Source organism: Talpa europaea, assembly GCF_964194135.1.
Source record: "Talpa europaea genome assembly, chromosome: 10".
Taxonomy (NCBI): Eukaryota; Metazoa; Chordata; class Mammalia; order Eulipotyphla; family Talpidae; genus Talpa; species Talpa europaea.
The window spans coordinates 103,635,041-103,655,309 of NC_140077.1; the positions used below are offsets into that span (position 1 = coordinate 103,635,041).

Below are 20,269 nucleotides of genomic sequence, written 5' to 3' on the forward strand. Positions count from 1 at the left end.
GCTCTCCCATTCTTTCACCAACAGCATTTACCTCCAGCTTTAGATTCAGACCAATCTAGGGGTAAATAAAGAGAGCCATAGAATTCAAGCTCTAGTCAATCTTCCTAACTTTAGATTCCAATTATTGAAATTGTGCTGCTATCAGAATCTTAAAAGAGGAGTTTAGAGGTAGTTCAGACCATTGGGCATTTCAAAGGGTGAGGTCTTCATTCCTGGACCAGGGGAACATGGCTAGAGAAAGTCCCAACAGCTCCAAGTTGAAGCCACCACAACCCAGACTGCAGCACTTGTGCCGCTGCTGTGCTGCTGTCCTGCTCGCCTGGTGAAGAGGTTGCCCCTCTCCATATACATTCCCTGTATGTATATTCTTCTTATCACTGCACCTACAAAAAGGTAAAAAAGAAAGAAAAGAGAGAAGAAAGAGCACTCATAACCTCATGATATATGTATTATTTAACTGAACACATGATATTATACCTGTATAATTGTCTACCTATCTACCTGCCATCAGGACTATGCACTTCTATGGGTCAGGATCTGTTTCATTCACATTAATCCCAGGGCCTGGGCTAATACAAGCTCTGACAAAGGAATTTCATAAATACTTTTGACTCTGTGAACTAAGAAACTGAAACATCTGTGAAATAAGCTGCTTTAAGTTGCCTTCACTCTTCATAATTCATTATTCATTCGCTTGGACAGGCATGATCCTGTTTTTGCATTAGAAATGTGTGAGCTGTATGGGCTTTGTACAGTTGAGATATTATATGAAAAGTGATCTTCCTAAAAAATTTAAAAACTTAAAAATTTTAAAATTCTCTGGTGAGAATTCTTTGTTAAGTCCCTTTTATAAGCTTAGAAATCAGACATTTTGTGAAGTGACTCCAGGTTCCTTTCTATCCTCAACTCCTATCACTCTCCCATCCTCTATGCTAGCACAGGGTTCTGCAGCCAGTTCTCTGTAAAGGATGAGACAGTCAATATTTTAGGTTCTGTGGACTGTAGTGTCTTTATTACTCAATTCTGACAGGGTGGTGAGATCACAGCTATAGATAATACTAAGGAAATGAGAGTGAATATGTTTCAATAAGACTTTATGAAAGCATGAGGCTGGCTAGATTAGGCTGGTGGGTTGCAGGCTGCTGGTCTAGCACCTACTTAGGACATATAAGTTACTTGTTTTCCTCCTTCTCAGACACAATGATGATGATGTCACCAAAGTGGCAGATCAATGGGATGTTCTATTGGATGCCAAGGTGATCAGTATCTCCGTGGTGGAAGAATTTATATACATAAAATACATTCTGCTCCTTTTGGGTGGAAGTAGATCACTTCTGATAATCCTTCCAAGTTGGTGTGGACTGTTGCTTCTCAAAAGGTGGTCCACAGGGCAACAGTACCATCATCCACAGGATCAGTCTATACAGATGATTACTGTGTAACTGTGGGACAGCTTTTAAAGAATGCTGGTGTCCCTCTAACCAGTGTCTTTCCCTGTGTCTCTATGAAAGGAAAGTCCTCTGATCTCTTGGGAGTGTGTATGTGTGTGTGTTACACATGGTAAATGCACCCTAATATTTGCATTATCTTAAGTTTTGGGGGTTTTTTACAGTATGTGAGGGAAGATTTTTTAATTGTCTTTGCCATAGAAAAGATTATATTACCATATGTGATCAAAATCATTACGATTATTAAATGAGCATTAATGTAATAAAATGCCTAAGGCCTAATGAGAGAATGAAATGTTTTAGAGACTTTTAACCTTTCCATCCCAAATACATTGATCCTATCTTATTAGACTTTTCTTGAGGTCACTAAAATGCCTGCCAAACATCTCGAATATCTGTTCTCTTCCAAGTGATACATATATATTTATTCTTATATGAAACCAGTATTATATTCTACTGTTTTCACTACCCATTCCTATATTCTATTCCCTTTACTATAATAGAATGCAAATTTACTTTTTAAGACTAGCAAGATAAAAATTTATGGTTGGAGTTATTTTTTTGCTAAGATCAAAGAACAAATCTTTTATTGAAGAATAAAGTCATATATTCTACACTTACTAAAGTATAATATATATTCTAATCATATATCTTATGTAATGTATTATATACTTAATTTCATAGATATATAACATATCTATTCTATATACCTAGATTATATATTTTACAATCTATGCCCAGATTACATACCTAGATTCTTGTCAGTTAAGAAAACAACATAGGAAAAGGATTGAGAGGAACTTGTGTAAAATGTAAATAACCTATAATGGCTTGGGATAAACTCATTAAAGTTAGTGGTATGAATGATCGTCATAACCAAAGATGGAAGTGACGTGATGCTTTTCTCAGTGGAGAAATAAAACCATGAAAATATGGGAAGAATTATTTTCAAAATGTTTAATAACGTGGTACCATATTTCTTAGTCCAGATAGGAGACTGAATACTAAGCAATAAATGCAAGAGAAATCCGCATGTAAGCTTCTCTACGTGCTGAGCTCCTGCACTGGAGAATGAACAGAGCACCGCAACTGAGCCCAAACATTTAAATAGAGGGTCAGGCTATAGAAATTGTCATTTGCCCTGCAAGCATACAATTATGTCATTAAATCACAATCGGGGTGTTAGAAGGAATAATTAGGAATATGTTGTAGGGTTGCACACTCATAAGAAATTTTTTATGGGAGGGAAAAAATCTTAAGCATTCACTGTGGGGAAGTCTCATAAGACTTTTGAAAATCAAGCATTTCAGCCATGAGGCTTTTATTTAGCAAGAACAGCCAAAGAGGTTTTTTGTTACCTTCATTTGAAGGTTGTTTGAAGTGTCTTGCCTTTTTCTTCTACGGCCTCACATGTTCATCGGGAAAAGAATGGCAAAGGAGCTCAGGTTCTGGAAGGGTGCTTGCTAAGTTTTTCTTTGTATTTTCCTTAAGGAATCAATTCCAAGCTTCAGTTTGAAATCATGCCAGGTGCTTCATTTGGATTATTCCAGATAAATCCGGACACTGGAGAAGTAGTAACCACCACTAGACTTGACAGAGAAGTTCAGGAAGTCTTCACCCTTCTAGGTAAGGAACCCCTTGACTACCATTTTTAAAAAAATCACACATTGTACAAAAATGGACAATGATGTAAAATATATAGGTATAAATAAAAATTTAAAAATCGCAACAGGAGATTGACTAGTGAAATTTTATGTTTCAATGGTGTGCTTTTAAATCAAATAATACTGACCTAATGGTCAGTTTGGTCTGGTGCAGTCTAATGAGGGCAGCATATTTAAAGTATGAATTAACTGCAATAACCAATGCCCTCTCCCACACCATGGCAGTGCTGGTGCGAGATAGGGGTGTCCCTCCACTGTCCGGCACCACGACGGTTCTCTGTTCTGTGGAGGATGAAAATGACCACACACCAGAGATTGCTTTGCCCAGTCATGACATCGAGGTTCTGGAAAACCAGGAGCCAGGGGTTGTCTACACTGTTTTGGCCTCTGATAAGGACGCTGGCAGTAATGGAGTCGTCGAGTGTCACATCACTGGTAAGTGTTCTCTTTATTGGAATCCCCCAGGGTACCCCTTGAATTTTCACCCACTGTGTGATTGTTCTGTATTGGGAATCAATTGCAGTGTCTGCAAAACACACACCCAACAAGAACTGGTACATAGATAGCCTCTCTGCCTCCTTCCCACAGCTCCCCGCACTGTCTCTGCCTTCCATACTCTCTGAAAATATGCCTTCAGTGACTCTTGTGAATCTTTCTATACTGACACTAGTGGATGGACAGATGGAGCAGAAAGCTTGTGTCCTATTTTCGTGTCTCTCAAATGACCACTTAATACTTTGAGTACTAGAGGCTTCATTCCAGCCTTTCTAAAATAGACCCACAGGACATGAGGCGACAAGCACTGGCCAGGTCTGAATACCCAGGTACCCCTTCACCTTACAAACCCTGCCCCACAGATCAGGATCTCTGGGGACTTCTCCAGAATATGACTTGTGCTGTGATTCCCTTTGGATGGGAAACACAAGACTTCTGGCAGGATGTTAGCCTCGTGAGTTCAGCCTCAGAGCAGCATCTCACATCCAAAGGTCAGAAAGTGAAAGACAGATGCTGATGGTTTCACTTATCTTTGGAACATAAATAACCAAGAAACAGATAATGCAAAGCACAGCAAAAACAACTCCTAGACTTAGTAGAAAATATGCTGGTTACCAGAGAGATCAGGGGAAGGAAGAAGAGAGGGAAGAAGCAGACCGTTGGGGCACTGGCAGGGGAGGTGGAGTGGAGGGTAAGAGGACCCCGTGCATGTACAGAGGAGCAAAAACGGAACCCCAATTTTCTATAGACATGCAAATGGCTGGGTTTTTTAAAATATTTTTTTTATTTATGCATACAAGAACTGGGGTATAGGCCAGAGATGGGGTGGGGGTGAGAGGATTCACCAGAAACAGAGCGGGGAACAGAACAGGCAGACTGACTGAAATACACTGCTGAGGGGAGCAGCGGGCAAGTCAGGAGAGGCCTCTGCACTGTGTGGGTCGCTCCCTGGCTGGACACAGCTTCATAGTGCTGTGCTTGCACCACCAGGGAGGCCCACAAATGGCTGTTTGCACCCAGACTTCAGAAAGCCACTTTCTCCAATGCTTCACCTCCCTCCTGGACAAACCCTCCTGCAGTCCCTCTGCTGCTATTGGTCCTCTGCTTGAAGTTCCCTGGTCTTCTGTGTTTATCTTTCTCCTTTGCTCACAGACACACACTTAGTCATTTCTTCCTGTCCCTGATTTCAGCTACCGGTGGGATCCCAGTATTTCCCATTTTTATCCACATTCTAGTCCTAAGTCCCATTAAAGGACTTTTGTTAAAAGTAAAATAATGACATACAAACCTACAAATCCAACTCTAATGCTAGCCACTGCCAAAGATTTTTATTTAACTCATTAACTAATAAGCAAACCAAAAAGATGTTAAAACGGGCACAGGGAGATTTCCTAGAACCACAGGCACACGCCCACAGGAAAAAAGGAATTATGAAATGCAGATGAAGTCTGTCTGCGGAACTGCTGTCAGCCCACCAGACACGACTCATTTGCATTTCTGTGCACAAGAATCATTGCATTATTATCAGTTTCATCACTTTACAGTGTGGGGAAGCAGATGAAGACAACTCTGATGGCAAAGCCAGACCGGACACCTGCTAATTGTTTTTCAACTCTGTTTTTTCTTTCCATTTCAAATTGTTCTACAGTTTTTTCCTGACAGCCTCAGCACCCCAGCCATGACACCAGCAACATCTCCTCAGCAGTGTGTCCCAGGGGAACTTAGTGCTGAGCCTTCTCCCTCCCCCACCCACGGCACTGTCTGGTTTCTCCTCCAGCCGCTCCGGGTGATCTTGCTCAGTGTGCCCTTTAATAGTCTTGGAAAACCATGTACCCCAACACGTACCTTTTTAAGTTAGAAATTTCAAATGTTTACAGTAAAGGTAATTTTCCAGCATATCACAACTATTGACACCGTAAGCTATTAATCACTTTTTAAAGTATGAATCAATAGAACAAAAAATATCTTTTCAAAAATCATCCTCGCCATCCCTTGTCTTCTTGCTGGTGACAAGCCAGGCTCTGCATCTCCGTCTTCTCCCCTCAGCCCCTCTGCCTTGCCCGAGCCTCAGGCACTTGAGGGCCCAGTGCTAGAACCTTCTAGCAGCTGCAAGACCAAGGCAGCTTCCCAGGGGCCATGTGACTATCAATTTCTGATTAATATATAAAAATGGACATTATAACCTGTTTCTTATCCCTGTATCCTATTGTTTTATATCAAATAAAATATACAATTTAATCCTCTTAAGAGGAACGTGTGTGACTATAAAAAGCTGTAGATGCTCACACAGAAACATATATGGCCGAGGCTCTCATTATTGATCGAGCTGAGATACATATTGAATTCTGTGCTTTTAATTATCCCTCAATAATAGACGTTTCATCAGGGCAGGGACTTTATCCTGTTCACAGTTACATCCCCAGGACTTACAAATGTGCTGGGATGTAGTGATCAGGAAATAAATATTTGTTGAATGAATGAAGCCATGGACAGATATAATGCAAACAGAGGACATAGATGTTTTCAATTCAAATGAATTTTGAATTTATTTTCTTCCAAAGGGGGCAACACCGCAGAGTTCTTCGCTATCAATGAAACATCGGGAGAGCTCTTGACCACTCGTGCTTTGGACAGGGAGCAGGTCAGCAATTTCACCCTGGCCGTCCTGTGCTCCGACCTGGGGGACCCAGCTCGCAGCTCTACAGCGCATCTGCACGTCCGAGTTTTGGATGACAATGACCACAGCCCTGGCTTCCCCACGCTCCGTTACCAGCCCTCCGTGAGGGAAGATGCTCACGTGGGCACAGTGGTCCTCGTGCTCTCCGCTGTGGACAAGGACGAAGGCCTGAATGGGCAAACCGAGTATTTTCTGATGGACGAGGCTTCTGGTGCTTTCACCATTGACCCTGTGACGGGCACCTTGAGAACTGCCTGTACCCTGGACCGAGAAGCTCACGCCCAATACACCTTCCGGGCTGGGGCCAGAGACTGCAGTGTCCAGGGCCCCAGAAGCACCACGGTCCTTATACATGTCCACGTCACTGATGTCAATGACAATGACCCAGTTTGGGAACAGAACCCCTTTGAAATTTTTCTGTCTCCCCAGTCACCTGTCAACCAGACCGTGGCTATTCTGAGAGCCAGTGACCCCGACCTGGGGCTCAATGGCACCGTCATGTTTCGGTTTGCTGAGCCCCAGTCCATGTTTTCTCTGGATAAATACACAGGAGAAATTCAACTGTGGCAAAACCCATCTTCAGAATATTTTCCCATCTGGCTGCCATTGGAAGTTATGGACCAGGGGGACCCAGCTAGGACAACTTCTGGTCTCCTGGTCATTCACTGGGAAGGAGAAGGCGTCCAGATTTCCTTTAGCCACCATCTGTACAGAGGCACTGTGACTGAAAATTGTGAGGAAGGTGAGTGGACCTCTTTTGACAAAATGCTTAAGCCTAAGTACTAGGCAAGAGTGCTCTTATAGATTCGACTAGAAAATTTCAAAACCAGTCAATGCCTGTTATGTTGAATTTCATCCAAAATATATTATTTCGGAATATACTTAAATTCAGCAAAACACACACACTATTAAATACAACAAAAAGTAATAAAGCCACTAAAAGATCAGTTCTTAGAGCCTTTGAAGTGTCAGTTCCTTCCAACTTTACAATCTCAAAATAAGCCCTTTTGTCTACATGTAGATGGATCGTTACCAAGCATGCATTTCTTCAGGGACTTTCTAAGAAGTGCAATGGAAGAGGAAGCATCTCGTGGTTTAGAACTTGGGTTCTCCTGGGTTTAAATCCCGACAGCCACCGTTTCCTTGGGCAGCTGAATCTCACTGAGCCTGATTCCTCCTCTGCAAGTCAGGAATGTGCCTCCCTCATTATTCTGAGGGCTGAGCAAGTTAGTCCTCTGAAGCACAGTAAGCACATGCTAACACGTAGTAAGCGTGTAGTAATAGGAACTGCTATAATACTAGTAGTAGTTATTATTATTACTATTGTCATTGCTTTTTCTTCATAATGCTATTTTTTTTAGTTATTTCTCTACCCAAATTTATGCCATAATGGGAAACATAAAAACATTTGTAGTTAGTTGTGAATTGAAAGAAATTAAGTCCAGGTAGTTATATCTAAATAGAGTAGAGAAATGAACCACCGGGTTCTTTCAGCCAGCCAGAGGCAAAGCAAATGGACTGAAGGGTCAGGGAGAGGGGTTCTGGCTGCCTGTACCCCATGGTCTGGTGTGTGCTGTGTCCTTGCTATATGTTTGTTTTTGATTTGTCCTTTTATCATGATTCAGCCTCGATACTTAAAAAGCAACCTGAATTTTTATGAAATCGATGTCTCCATTTCATAGTGAAATTATTTTTGTTATCCGTTATATACTGCATGTTCTATAAAAAAAATATTCAATTGAATATTGAATGTTAAATTAGGGTTTTTCTCAGCCACAAATTATTAATCTGACCTTGACCCTCTTATGAATCATAGCTTACTTTGAATTATGATTATGCCATAGGTTACTTTCTAAACATTATTGACAGTAAATTGCAGTTCTCTTTATTAAATGAAATAATAATGACTTCCAAAAATGCTATTCCTATGTGTAATGAGACGTCCACATAAGCATTAGATGTTAAAAAAACATGAGCTACTCCTTAAAGCTATATTTCTACTTCTCTTAAGAAGCATGCACCCAACTCCAGAGCAAGGCAGATGGAAAGTAGTCAATGTTTTCTAAATAATATAGCACAAAATGCAATATGTTAATAGATTTTGAAATTGATCTGATGAACTCATAGAATCATTGACCAGCCTTCATCTGTAGTTGCAAATCTATACATTTCTCCCTAAACATCCCTGGCACCTGATGATCTGAATATTTTGGCATTTGAAGGTGTGGGGCAGTCATCCTTGTCCTTGAACCTGGGTGTGAAGTGACCTAGGACTTTGTACTTCGTTAGGCTTGAGGCCTGGGAACTGTTGTTTTTACAAGCAGCTTAACAAGTAAACTTGTTGTTTAACAAGCTCTGCAGGTGATTCTTTTGGCAATCACCAAGGAACCACAGGTGGTTCCTTCACTTGGAACGTCATTTATGTGTTGAACCCAGGTCCCCCCCTCCTTTTAGGTCTGTCCATAAATTCTAGTCTGCCCTCCAGGACTCTTCCCCAGCCTACTCTGTTAATCTGCAGATATTTTATTCACTCCTTCAACGCACTTTTTATTAAGTATTTCTTGCCAGGTACTTTTCAAATGGGATAAATATTAGTGACCTAGAGGCAAGATGCTTGTCCTTGTGAGGAAGAGACACCAGTGAATAGAATAACTAGAGAACGGTGGAGGGCAGATGGTGATGCAAGCTGTTGAATAAAGAAAAAGCAGAGCAGGGTAAAGGAATTAGTGGGAGGGACACAGTGCAATTTCATTTATTTTATTCATTATTTTCTTTTGGGGGGGTAAAAATTGGTTTACAACACTATCTATGATTCAGAAGTGCAGGATCAAACCTTGTGTTACCAAAATAAAAGGGCAGGAATCATTGAATAAGTGACTCAAAGACTTAAAAAGAAGAGGTTGCCATTGGTGTGTTAAGAGCAGAGCATTTTCAAAAAGAAAAAAATTGGAAAAGCAAGCGAGAGTCTGCCTGGTTTGTTCAGAGAACTGCAAAGAACTGTGTAGGCAAAAGAGAGAGAATCCTTGGAAATGAGGTCCCAGGGAACATGTGACGTGGGGCATTGGAGACTGTCAGGAGGATATAGGCTTTTACTCAAGATACTTTTCCCATCTCTAGTTCACTCTTTTTACCCTTCACAGAATAGGGTTCCCAGCCACTGCTCATGAACATTCACTTCCAATATAAACTCTTCAGAGTAATAGACATTAAGTATATTAGTCCATGAAAGTCAACATTGTCATCACAATTTTTCACATTACTAAATGAAATTTAAAAAGATTAAGTGGTCGAGACATTTCCTACTTGTTAGGATATCCTTTCTCACTGGATCCAGAATCAATTTGTTGGCAGAATTAAACGTAAGTAAAAGTGACTACTGAGGGGCCCCAAAGAAAACATGTCAATCTGAAATTAAGTTATGGATTAGTAGGTATAATAATATTTGTGGTTAAATTCAGACATGATTTAGTAATAACACTGATAAAGCTGCCACAGGAAGGGAAGGTCAGCACCTGCTTTCATTTTTGCTCTGTGTCATTGGCTTGCACGTAATGGGCTCACTGTTAATAAAGGGCAGCCATCGTGGGGGGTGGGGAAGCCATGTCTCTTGAGTCAGCCTATCTCCTATGCCACCAGGCAGTGTTTCATTGTATCTGTCCACCTTCCATCTACTTCCAGCCATCTCGTTGGGATTAATCGATAGTGTTAAGAATAACCTGGTCTGAGATAGAAAGTTAGGGCAGGAGATAGTGAAGTCCAATGGACTCCCTTGCCTCTGGAGATGGCCCCTGTTTAAGATCCTGATAGAAAAGCAAACAGATGAATGGAGGAGACGCCTTTGTCACACTCTCGTGTTTCTTTGTGTTTTCTTTGACGGACCATCAAGGTTGTCCTTCTTAGACTTAATTAAATTTGACTGTTATCTTTTTAATACAACTTAACACCCCCAAAATCATTTTTTTAAATCTATGGAAGCCTGGACGTACTTCTGGCAGTAACACAAGCATATGGTGTCCAGAAGTATCCAGGTAAGTGCATTTCAAGTGTCTGAAGCAATGGGCCGGGGCCTTGTCCCGGAGAGTAACTCTGGCATATGTGAAGGGTATAAAGTCTAAGTTGAGAGGTAAAGAAAAAGCTGCAGTGTATTACAGGGAGAGAGAGAAGAAAGGATGGCACTCAAGGAGACAATTGAATTTTGTTAGATGAAACAGACTTATACCTGGGTCAGCAGGCTGTCCGAGGCCCCTTGTGAAAAACAGTGACAAGATGGGTAAAATACTGACTGACATTTCAAGCTGGCCAAGGCTTTACCTGGAGCATAAACCCAGCACAGCCTTCCAGGTCGTATCATAGACTCCAAAAAGCAAATTATTTTTAGATTTTATTTTTATTTTTAATTAAGTACCATTGTTTTACACCCTTGTTAGTATTTTGACAGTATAAGATTTCTCCCCCTGTAGTCTACCTTAGCTCTTCCACCATAATCCTCCACCACAGACCCTTATTCTCTCCCCCATCCCCAGGCACCCTGGAAGGTTGGTGCTGGAGACATAGGAAGGTGGCACAGTCAAGAAGCAGGGTGTGGTCAGCCAAGGCTAATTCCTAGCAGAGGTTAGCTCAGAAACATACTGAAAAGTGACTGACAACTAGCTTCATCAGAGGTGTCCACAGGGAAGAGTGGGGGGTGGCAAGCCACTCAGAGTACGGTGACAGCCTTCTGCACTCTTCAGTGGAACAGGGAAGAGTGACCTCACATGGTCTGAGGCAGCCATGTTGGTATCAGGAGATGATAACATGGTAGAGAGGAAGGTGTGTCTGAAAAGCAACTTCACACATCAGATATAAAGGGTAAGACATGCTCAGCATAAGGGCTGGGAGAGGCCGGAGAGGAAGTTCTGAGGAGTGTGAGTTTGCTCCCTTGAAAGTGGTCAGGATATGGAGAGACCAGAGCTGAGATCACCTAACAGGAACTAACAAGTCAGCGACAGGACTTGTATGTAGCCTCCCAGACTTCTGCAACCTGTGGAAGGATGGAGACTGTGGAGAGAATCAGTCACTGCAACTTTATTTTACAAACTGGTGTCTAGTGAAATGCAGAGTGAATAACGAAATGAGAATTCAGCCTGATACTCATGAAGCGTCCATGAGGGGAGAGAGAGGAATATGGCAACAGCTTGAAGAGCCTTGATGTTCAGAGGATATTTTGTTTTGTTTTTGGACACTGGAATAGGTTTGGACATTGTGATTTACATAGTTTAAAGTTGACAAAGAATTTTCGTTTATATTTATGTCACAGTGGAGTAAAACAGCAAGTGGATTGCCTTTCTTCACTTTGTGCTTTTAACATCTTTGTGGATGTTGAACCCAAGCTTCAGATTATTTCCAGTTTCTTTGGAAAGCGTCTGTGACCCCCAAACGGAATTACTGGAGTGGTAGATGATGGTCCTCAGTATGTGGCACCTGGAAACAAAAGCCATTTCTTTTAACATAAGTGAAATGTTTTTGTTAAGATGATTTTTAGAAATTTGCTTTGTTTCTTTAAATAATGTGTATCTCATAATGAAAATTGAGTATCACTCATTTAGAAAAATTGGGCAACCTTCCTTTCTGGGCACATTCTGGCTGGCTCTGGGGTTCCAGAAAGGAGAGTAAGTACAGGACTTGAGGATGCGGGAATCTGAGGTTTGGTCATCAGCCTGGGGATGGGCTCAGACCAGCAAGGGCTGGGCTAGGCAGGGAAGGAGATCAGCAGCTCAGCAGCGTGAGGTCTCCCAGGCAAGCTCTGTAATCTGATCCAGCACTGAAGCGACCCTGGACATTCTCAGCCCCGAGTTTTAAATGTAGCCCTTTGCAAATCACAAAATTACAGAGGCAGTAGGAACATCCAGGAATTTTTGAGCACCTGCCTTTCTTCTAAGTTGTCATGAGTATATTTTTAAATGACTAAGTATAGCCATTTATGGATAATCACTCCTTTTTAAGAAAAATTGCCCTCTAAAATCTGTAATCCCATTAAAAATATAGTTCAGACTTAATTTTGTTTGCTTCTCATTGTATGTACTAATTCTATATTAGTTTTCTTCCCCTTCTCTTTTTCTAAAACTCATAAAAATTCAGTAAGCGCTTTTTATGGTTTCCTCTATTATTTCCTTAGGTGTTCACAAAAGTAAATGTGTTTAAGATTGCAGGCCATTTACATTTGAAAGCATGTTTTCATCTTTTCACACATTCTGGAACATTATTCATTTTTAGCATACATGTTTCATGCTTTATCTCATCCCAGGGGTGAGTTTTTTGGAATGCTCTAGTGACATATGTTTGGTCATTTTTGATGATGGGAAGAGGGAAGGGAAAATTAATTATTTCTCTTTTATATTGCTGTAAAAAAACATAAAATGCACCATCTTAGCCATTTTTAAGTATGCAATATCTTTGTGCAGTGAGTTTTTAGAACTTTTTCCTCTTGCAAAACTGAAACTCTAGACTCCTTGAACAACTCTTTCCCTCCCCTGAACTCCTCGCAATCACCATTCTACTTCCTGCTTCTAAAGGTTTGACTAATGTAGATCCTTCTAGAATTGGAGTCATGCATTTGTCTTCTTATGACTGGCTTATTCACATAATGGCCTCAAGGTTCATTCATGTGGTATCATATGACAGCATAGTCTTCATTTTTAAGGGTGAATAATATTCCACTGTGTGTGTGTAATAAATGTCTTATATATTGATGGATGAATGGATAAAGAAATGTAGTATCTATCTAGAAGAACATTTAGACTATTTGTACCTCTTGACAATCACAAATAATGTTGCAGTGAACATTGTTCATCTCTTTGAGATCCTGTTTTCACTTCTTTGAATACATACCTGGAAATGAGATTACTAGATCACATAGTCATTCTAATTTTAAATTTTAGAGGAATATCCATACTGTGTTCCATAGGAGCTACATCATTTAATATTCCCATCAGCAGTTGCCAGTGTTGGTTCCAGTTTCTCCATATCCCCACCAACACTTGTTATTTGCTGTTATTTGGATAGTAGCCATTCTTACTAGTATAAGGTAATATCATTTTGTGTTTTTATTACATTTCCCTGATGATTAGTGATTTTGAGCATATTTTTATATCCTGTTGGTCATTTGTATATCCTCTTTGGAGAAATGTCTATTCAGGCTCTTTGCTCATGTTTTAATTGTTGGGGGTTTTGTTATCAAATTGTAGAAGTACCTTATATACTTTGTAGATGAGTCCCTTATCAGATACATGGTTTGCAAATATCTCATCCATTCCATAGGTTACCTTTTCATTGTGTTGATTTTTTCCTTGAATAGTAAACCATGAGCTAGAAGAATTCGAGGCCCTTAGTTATTTCCTCTTCTTTTCAAGCAGTCTCAACCTTTAAATTTCATCAGAGGAAGAACATATAGAAGTATATGCAGCTCCTTATTGGCTTTAGCATCTGGTCAAATACATGAAGCATTTTCATTGAAAGAAATTCTTTATGCACTACAATTTCATTTGATATGAGCATTTTATTTGTAATAACAATAGGATTGCCCATTTTTGAGAAAGACCATTTGATTCTTTTATGTAATTCTGTATTCATCTTTGTTCTTTTATATGTGGGCCATCGTCATGTTTTCTTTTGTAATTGGGCATTTAATAAGCCTCCTAACCCATGAAGAAAAGGCTGTGAGCATGACTATTTGTCTTGCCTGCATAGCTGTTTCTCTTCTTTCTGCCCTTCTCAAGAATCCATGACAAACCAGTTGAAATAAAACTTCCCGTGTTTAAAAAATAAACTGTATCAGGAAGCACAGAACTGTAGTTGCACATTGGAGAGATAAAATAGATTGCCCTACATTTTCATATTCTTGCTGAAAATGCAAGTCATTTTTATATTAAAGTGTCTCCGGTGATATAGTAAAATAAGCATCAGGTTACAATGCAATATGAAAGCATTTTCAGTGTGTGTCGTAAGTTGATTTCACCATGATTGTTTAAAATCCTTTCCTCCATCATTAAATGACTTCATAACTGACTTGAAAGGAAAAGCTATTTAGAAATCCCAATAAATGATTTTTCAAGTTTGTCACAGTTTACGTTAAGCATAATGTTTGTAAAGAGAGTAATCTGTCCACGTTTAGTTTTCCTTTCCCCACAATGAATTCTGGTTTTTATTTTTTTCCACTGAAGTATCAGTTTGGTGGACAGTATCAATACTTGTTTCTTTTACTACTTATAATGATCAGTTCATCTTTCTTGGGGTATTAAGTGTTGAAAAGGGTCCTGGGGAAAGAGTTGTCTGTTCCAGAACCTTTTCTTTCACCTCTTGACTTGGCTTAGGTATTGTCTTCTTCATAACCTCTACAGGAGTCTCAAGCTTGTCACCTGGAGTGCTAACTCAAAAGCAGGCCTGGCAGAAATCTTGAATGGGTGCTGTTTATTTTTTTAAATGCATTTATTACATCGTCCTTCATTTTTGTACAATGTATGATTTCCCTGTGAAAATCCCACCACCAGTTCGCCCGTGCACCATCACCATAGTCCCTTGTTATTTTTAATTACTGCAAACCCTAGTATCAGATGTATTACTATCACATGAAATGATTTTAAAAATTAATTGCTGTTGGTGTAGAAGGTCTTGTAGGCAGAGGAATATTTTTCTAGTCTCTCAGGCTAAAATGCTTCAGTGACCTTCACTTGCTTTGCTCTGTCACCTTCCTTAAAGAAACAAACTATTAATATTGGCTTCATTTAAAAAAAAAAAAAGGTCAGACTAAGGAAGACAGCTGCAGTGTGGTTTGTATGAATATGAAATTTGAAAGGCAAATTTGATGTTGAGTTATAGAAATGTATTGAATGCAAACACATTGCCCCTCGGAGGCACGGCAGTGGTCCCAGACCTTGCAATAGAGTGAACTCACAGTAAAGCAAGGCACATGAAGTTTTTTGTTTCCCAGTGCATATAAAAGCAGAGACTAGAGACAAGAGACACGAGGTATTACAAACAAAGACAACAAGATGCTTTCCAGAGACCCAAACAGATTCTTGGAAACCCTTCCAGTAAAATCCCAGTTCTAATCACACAAAGTTGTGTTGCCATCACCAGTCCTTGTGAATCTTCTTTCATGCTGGAAATCAGTCTTTTCCTATAACCTGAAATGACTTCCCATCTTCCTAATTCCTAAGCCTAACACAATTCCTGTGTTTTCCTTAAAGTTATACTTTAACTACTCTTGCCCTATCTTAACAATTTTTAAACGAATCATTATACTACAGTTAAAACATCAGTTAATTTCTCTGTGGGTGCTTTCAACGATACTAGCAACTGGTTGAGGGAAGATTTCTTATGTTTATATTCCTGCCCCCTCTTTGCAGCCACCCCCCCCATTCTAGATTATTGTCTCTTGCTTGGTTCATGGCAATTTACTTTAATGTAGGTTTTTTTTTAATTAATTAATTTATTTATACAAGCACTGGGTACAGTCAGAAGCGCGGGAGGGTGAGAGAATCCACCAGAGCCAGAGTGGAGAGCAGAGCAGGCAGAAGGACCGAAGTACACTGCTGAGGGGAGCAACGGGCGGCAGGAGAGGTCTGCGTGCCGTGTGGGACCCTCCTCCGGTGGCCGGGGAGCAGCCGGGGATCGAACCAGCGCTGCAGAGATTGCGGGCAGCTTTGCAACCCAGCGCTCAACCGCTGCGCCACCGGGGAGCCCCATGGCAATTTACTTTAATTGGTCTCTTTACCCTTTTTGTTATCCACATGGAAGTCAAACTAATATCATTAAAATGTAAATGAGGGGTCTCTCCTGGTGGCAAGGCAGTTGAGCACTGGGTTGCGAAGCTGCCCGCAGCCTCTGCAGCGCCGGTTCAATCCCCGGCTGCCAGCGAGGGTCCCGCATGGTGCGCAGACCTCTCCTGTCTCGCCGGCTGCTCCCCTCAGCAGTGTATTTCGTCAGTCTGCCTGTTCTGTTACCCGCTCTGGCTCTGGTGAATCCTCGTGCTTATATGAAGTACCCCGTGCTTATATAAATAAATAAATCTTAAAAAAAAAAAAAGTAAATGAGATCATTTTACTCCATCCTTAAAATGTTTTCATGACTTCCCCATACACTTAGAATAAAATCTTATACCTGCATACATAGATGCCATCTTTACCTTCTACCTCTGCCTCCTGCTCACTCTACTTCACCAAACCCAGCCCTTTCCCAGTCCAGGACCTTTGTGGTTCTTGATTATTCTCCAAGAATCCTTTCTTCTAGCTTTTTTTATGATTTCTGAGACTTCAGTGTTCAACCATGGCGCCTTGCTCTGTGACCCCTCTAAAAGAAAGCTCACCTTCCCCACTAAAGAAATGTTTTCTATCACATAGCCTTATTTCTTCCTTCCCAGGGAACTTAACACATCTGAAATCTACCTTAATTATGTATCTATTAATGGTTTATTGTCCATTTCCTGCAATCAGTTAATAACCAGCATGAGACCAGAGATTTTCACTACCTTGTTGGTCACTGTGTCCCGAGCACCTGCCGTAGAATCTGGCTTCTCAAAAATAATGTAGTATTAAGAAATCATTGAATGAATGAATAAGCTGGAATCATAGGCAAATAATAAATTACTAGTATTTGCGCTTGTTTTTCCCTGGTTTTTATTTTCCTAACATTTTTTAACCTAATTTTTACAGGTACTTCTGTTGTGACTGTAAATGCTTTTGCTCCTGACTCAACCAAAGACAGCATGAAATATTCCATTTTTAGTGGAAATGAAGATGGAGTTTTTTCCCTGTGCTCCAATTCAGGTAATCCTTCTTAACATACAACAGCTTCACTTCCTGTTCCATTCAATGTAAGAAATACTTCTGCAGAAGAAACTCAAAATTTGAAAGATATAGATTGTTAGAGGTAAATAATTTGAAAGGTAGACAAGAAATTTTTTTTTTATGGCAGCCGATGAGAAATTGTGGGAAATCAAGAACTGTTTGCTCAAATGTACTTGCTAAGAATTCTGTCCTTCATATTTCCAGATTAGACAGTACTCACCTGATCCTTCACATTTTTAAAAATAAATTGATTCCTACTTATAATTTATCCAACTGTTTGAGAGAATTGGAGGTAGAGTAGGGACATCACAGATCACTGATACTGAGTTTGAATTATAAATAAACACACATGTCTAGCCTTGGGGAATTTTCATCAGAGATTCTCCTAATTCGCCACTGAATGTCAACAATGCAACAAAAAAGGACAGCTGGAAAGGTTTCTATGTGGTGGTAAAGAAATTAGTTCCAAATACAGCATGTATTAAATTTAGCCTTAATAAGACCATGATTGTGTTTTAAATGAATACCAATTGATTATTTAAAACATACTTTTTTGACTAACAACTATGTAGTAGATACATATCTACTGCTTCGTTGTCAAACCTCAAGAAGAATGTTTTTAATAATTTCTATATTACCATACAACTGCCTTATTTAATCTGTACTACAGGCACATGGGAAGAACTGCAAGGGGGCAATTTCTTAAGCAAATATCTTTCCATCTAGAGTAGTGTTAGGACATTTTGGTCCATACATCCTGGGGTCAACAGCCTCTTTGAGGTTGCCTGCTAGAGGTCTCCATGTCTTTACCCCAATATTTGGTCAAAGGGTGGTATAAGGAGCTAATAAATGGCAAGAGGGCCATTTCTGAATAGCATCAGGCCATAAGTTTCTAGCAGTCCAGGTGTCTGAGGAAAAGGGTTCTGGGAAAGAAGCTAAGATTTGAATACTTAAGAGGAGAGTAATATAATTTGCCCTTTTTTCTAGGCTACCCAAATCCTTCTGTGACCTGAGTCCTAACTTGGCCCAAGCTTGGCCTTGCTTTCTCCATAGTCTATCATTAAAATACAGATAAAGTCTGCCTAGGGTTAGTCCAGACTAGTCATTCATAGAAAACTCTATTTCAACTAAGTAATGATATATTTATGTTAACATTTGGTTCAAGATCTTATTGTGAAATAGCTGCAAGGTGATCTATTGAGACCTGTAAAACTGTAATGCACAAGAACCCAAGTCCTTGCCACCTACCTCCAGAGATGAGGTGAGACATGACTAGAACCTCTGGAGTTCCCTCTTATACCTTCCTTCTTCCACCCACAAGTGATCAGTAACCTGCATTGGCATTGAACCTACAGTTCTTTTCATTATATTTTTCCTACCATGTTTGAATCACCGCAATGTTATTTAATTTTACCTTCATTTAAACATCATAAAAGAACCATGATGTCCTCTTCATTGACTTGATTCTTTTGCTCAACATTGTTGCTGTGATTAATTGCATGAATCACATATGTGCACAGAACAGAACAGCAGTTCCTGCCTCCCAGATCATGGAACACAACACAGCCACCATATATATGCCCCTCGGTACCCTTCTTGGGTGTGCCCCTTCTCTCTGCTGCTCACTCTGACCTGTGTCCCCATGGCTGGCAATGTGTAGTAAATCCATTGCAACATATAGTAAATCCATTCCTATACCATGAAACTTGAAATTTTGCTATTTTTGAATTTTATTTAAGTGGATTCACACTCCATGTAATCTGTTCACATTAGATTCATTTTATTCAAAGTTAGACTTACTCGTCTCAATGTGTGCAGCTGGGGTTCTTCCATTTCATTCCTTTATTGTCGTGAGTCTTTATCACCACTGTTTTCCCATTCTACACTGCTGATGGACAATGAGGTTTTTCTGGCTGGAAATACAGGGACAAGTGCTCTCAAGATCAATCTCATGCCTGTCTCCTGATGGACCTGTAGGGAGTGTCTCCGGGCTCTCGAGACTCAGCAGAGACATCAGAAGATGCATTCGTTCAACTTCACAAATAGGTTCCCACTGGCTTGTGGAGAGATTTGTCCCATTTCACATTCCACCAGCACTGAGAGGGAGTTATTACCATAGCTCATATCCTTCTTTTATTGCCAATCTGGTGGGTGTGAAATGGTATCTCACAGTGGTTGTAATTTAACAATTCCTTTATCACTAATGAATTTAAGCATTTTCCCACAGTGAATTGGCCATTCCTGTCTTCTACGTGAATTGCATATTGGTAACTTTGGCTTGTTTTTCTACGGGACTGTTTGTGTGTTGCTTTCTGAAGTGTAAGCATTTCTAATGCATTTTATCAGAACTTAAACTTCACCTGTTTCTTCTTGCAAATATGTTTCCAGTTTGGACTTGTCTTCAACCCTGCTCAAGGCACATTTTGATAAATCAGTTAGAATTAATCAGTCTTTTACTTTAGAATTTGTCCTTTTTATAAGTTGTTTAAGAAATGCTTCCCTAGTCTGGGATCATATACCTGTTTTTCTTTTGTTTGTTTGTTTGTTTGTTTGTTTTTTGTGGTTAACCTTTGAATTTGCAGCCTTCTTTTGGTTTGTCTATCAGACCCTTCGCTTTTGTGCATCCATGCTTCTCCCCTTCCTTTCCACACTAGGTGCAACCATGAGAGAAGAATCTTAAGGTAGAAGGTTGAGTCTGAGCCTTTGAGACAAAAATGGAGTTGTAGTGCTTGCCTAACTCCCTGGATCTCTGCTTCATTTATTTCATCCTCTGAAGATTCCTTATTACTATAGCAATTCAACAATGCACTTCAACACACACAATTTAATTTATCAAGCATTTTATCAAGTTGTTTTTATCATAAGGATTGTTCCAGTGTATAGTTTACCATACTGCTGTCAAGAAACCTTTTCAAAAATTTGTCTTTCATGCCACATTTGTCACATGCCCATTAAATTTATCTAAAGGTACCTAATGTAGGGTCTCTCTGGTGGTGCAAAGGGTTAAGCACAGCACTGTGAAGCTGTCCACAACCTGGACAGCACATGTTCAATCCCCAGCCTGCCAGGGAGCAATCCACATGGCGCAGCAGACCTCTCCTGTCTCTCCCGCTGCTCCGCTCAACAGTGTATTTCAATCAGTCTGCCTGTTCTGCTCCCCAC

General features: G+C 40.2%; 1 protein-coding gene across 1 annotated transcript in view; it reads left to right on the forward strand.

Annotated features, from left to right (window-relative positions):
- DCHS2 (dachsous cadherin-related 2) overlaps positions 1-20,269 on the forward strand; it is a gene marked incomplete at both ends in the record, with an annotated part of 163,519 nt that overhangs the window by 122,391 nt on the left and 20,859 nt on the right. Inside the window, 4 exons of the mRNA XM_084245589.1 lie at positions 2,940-3,074; positions 3,338-3,547; positions 6,169-7,026; positions 16,973-17,086. Of these exons, the coding sequence (XP_084101715.1) occupies positions 2,940-3,074; positions 3,338-3,547; positions 6,169-7,026; positions 16,973-17,086 (1,317 nt within the window). The remainder of the gene's footprint in view (positions 1-2,939; positions 3,075-3,337; positions 3,548-6,168; positions 7,027-16,972; positions 17,087-20,269) is intronic.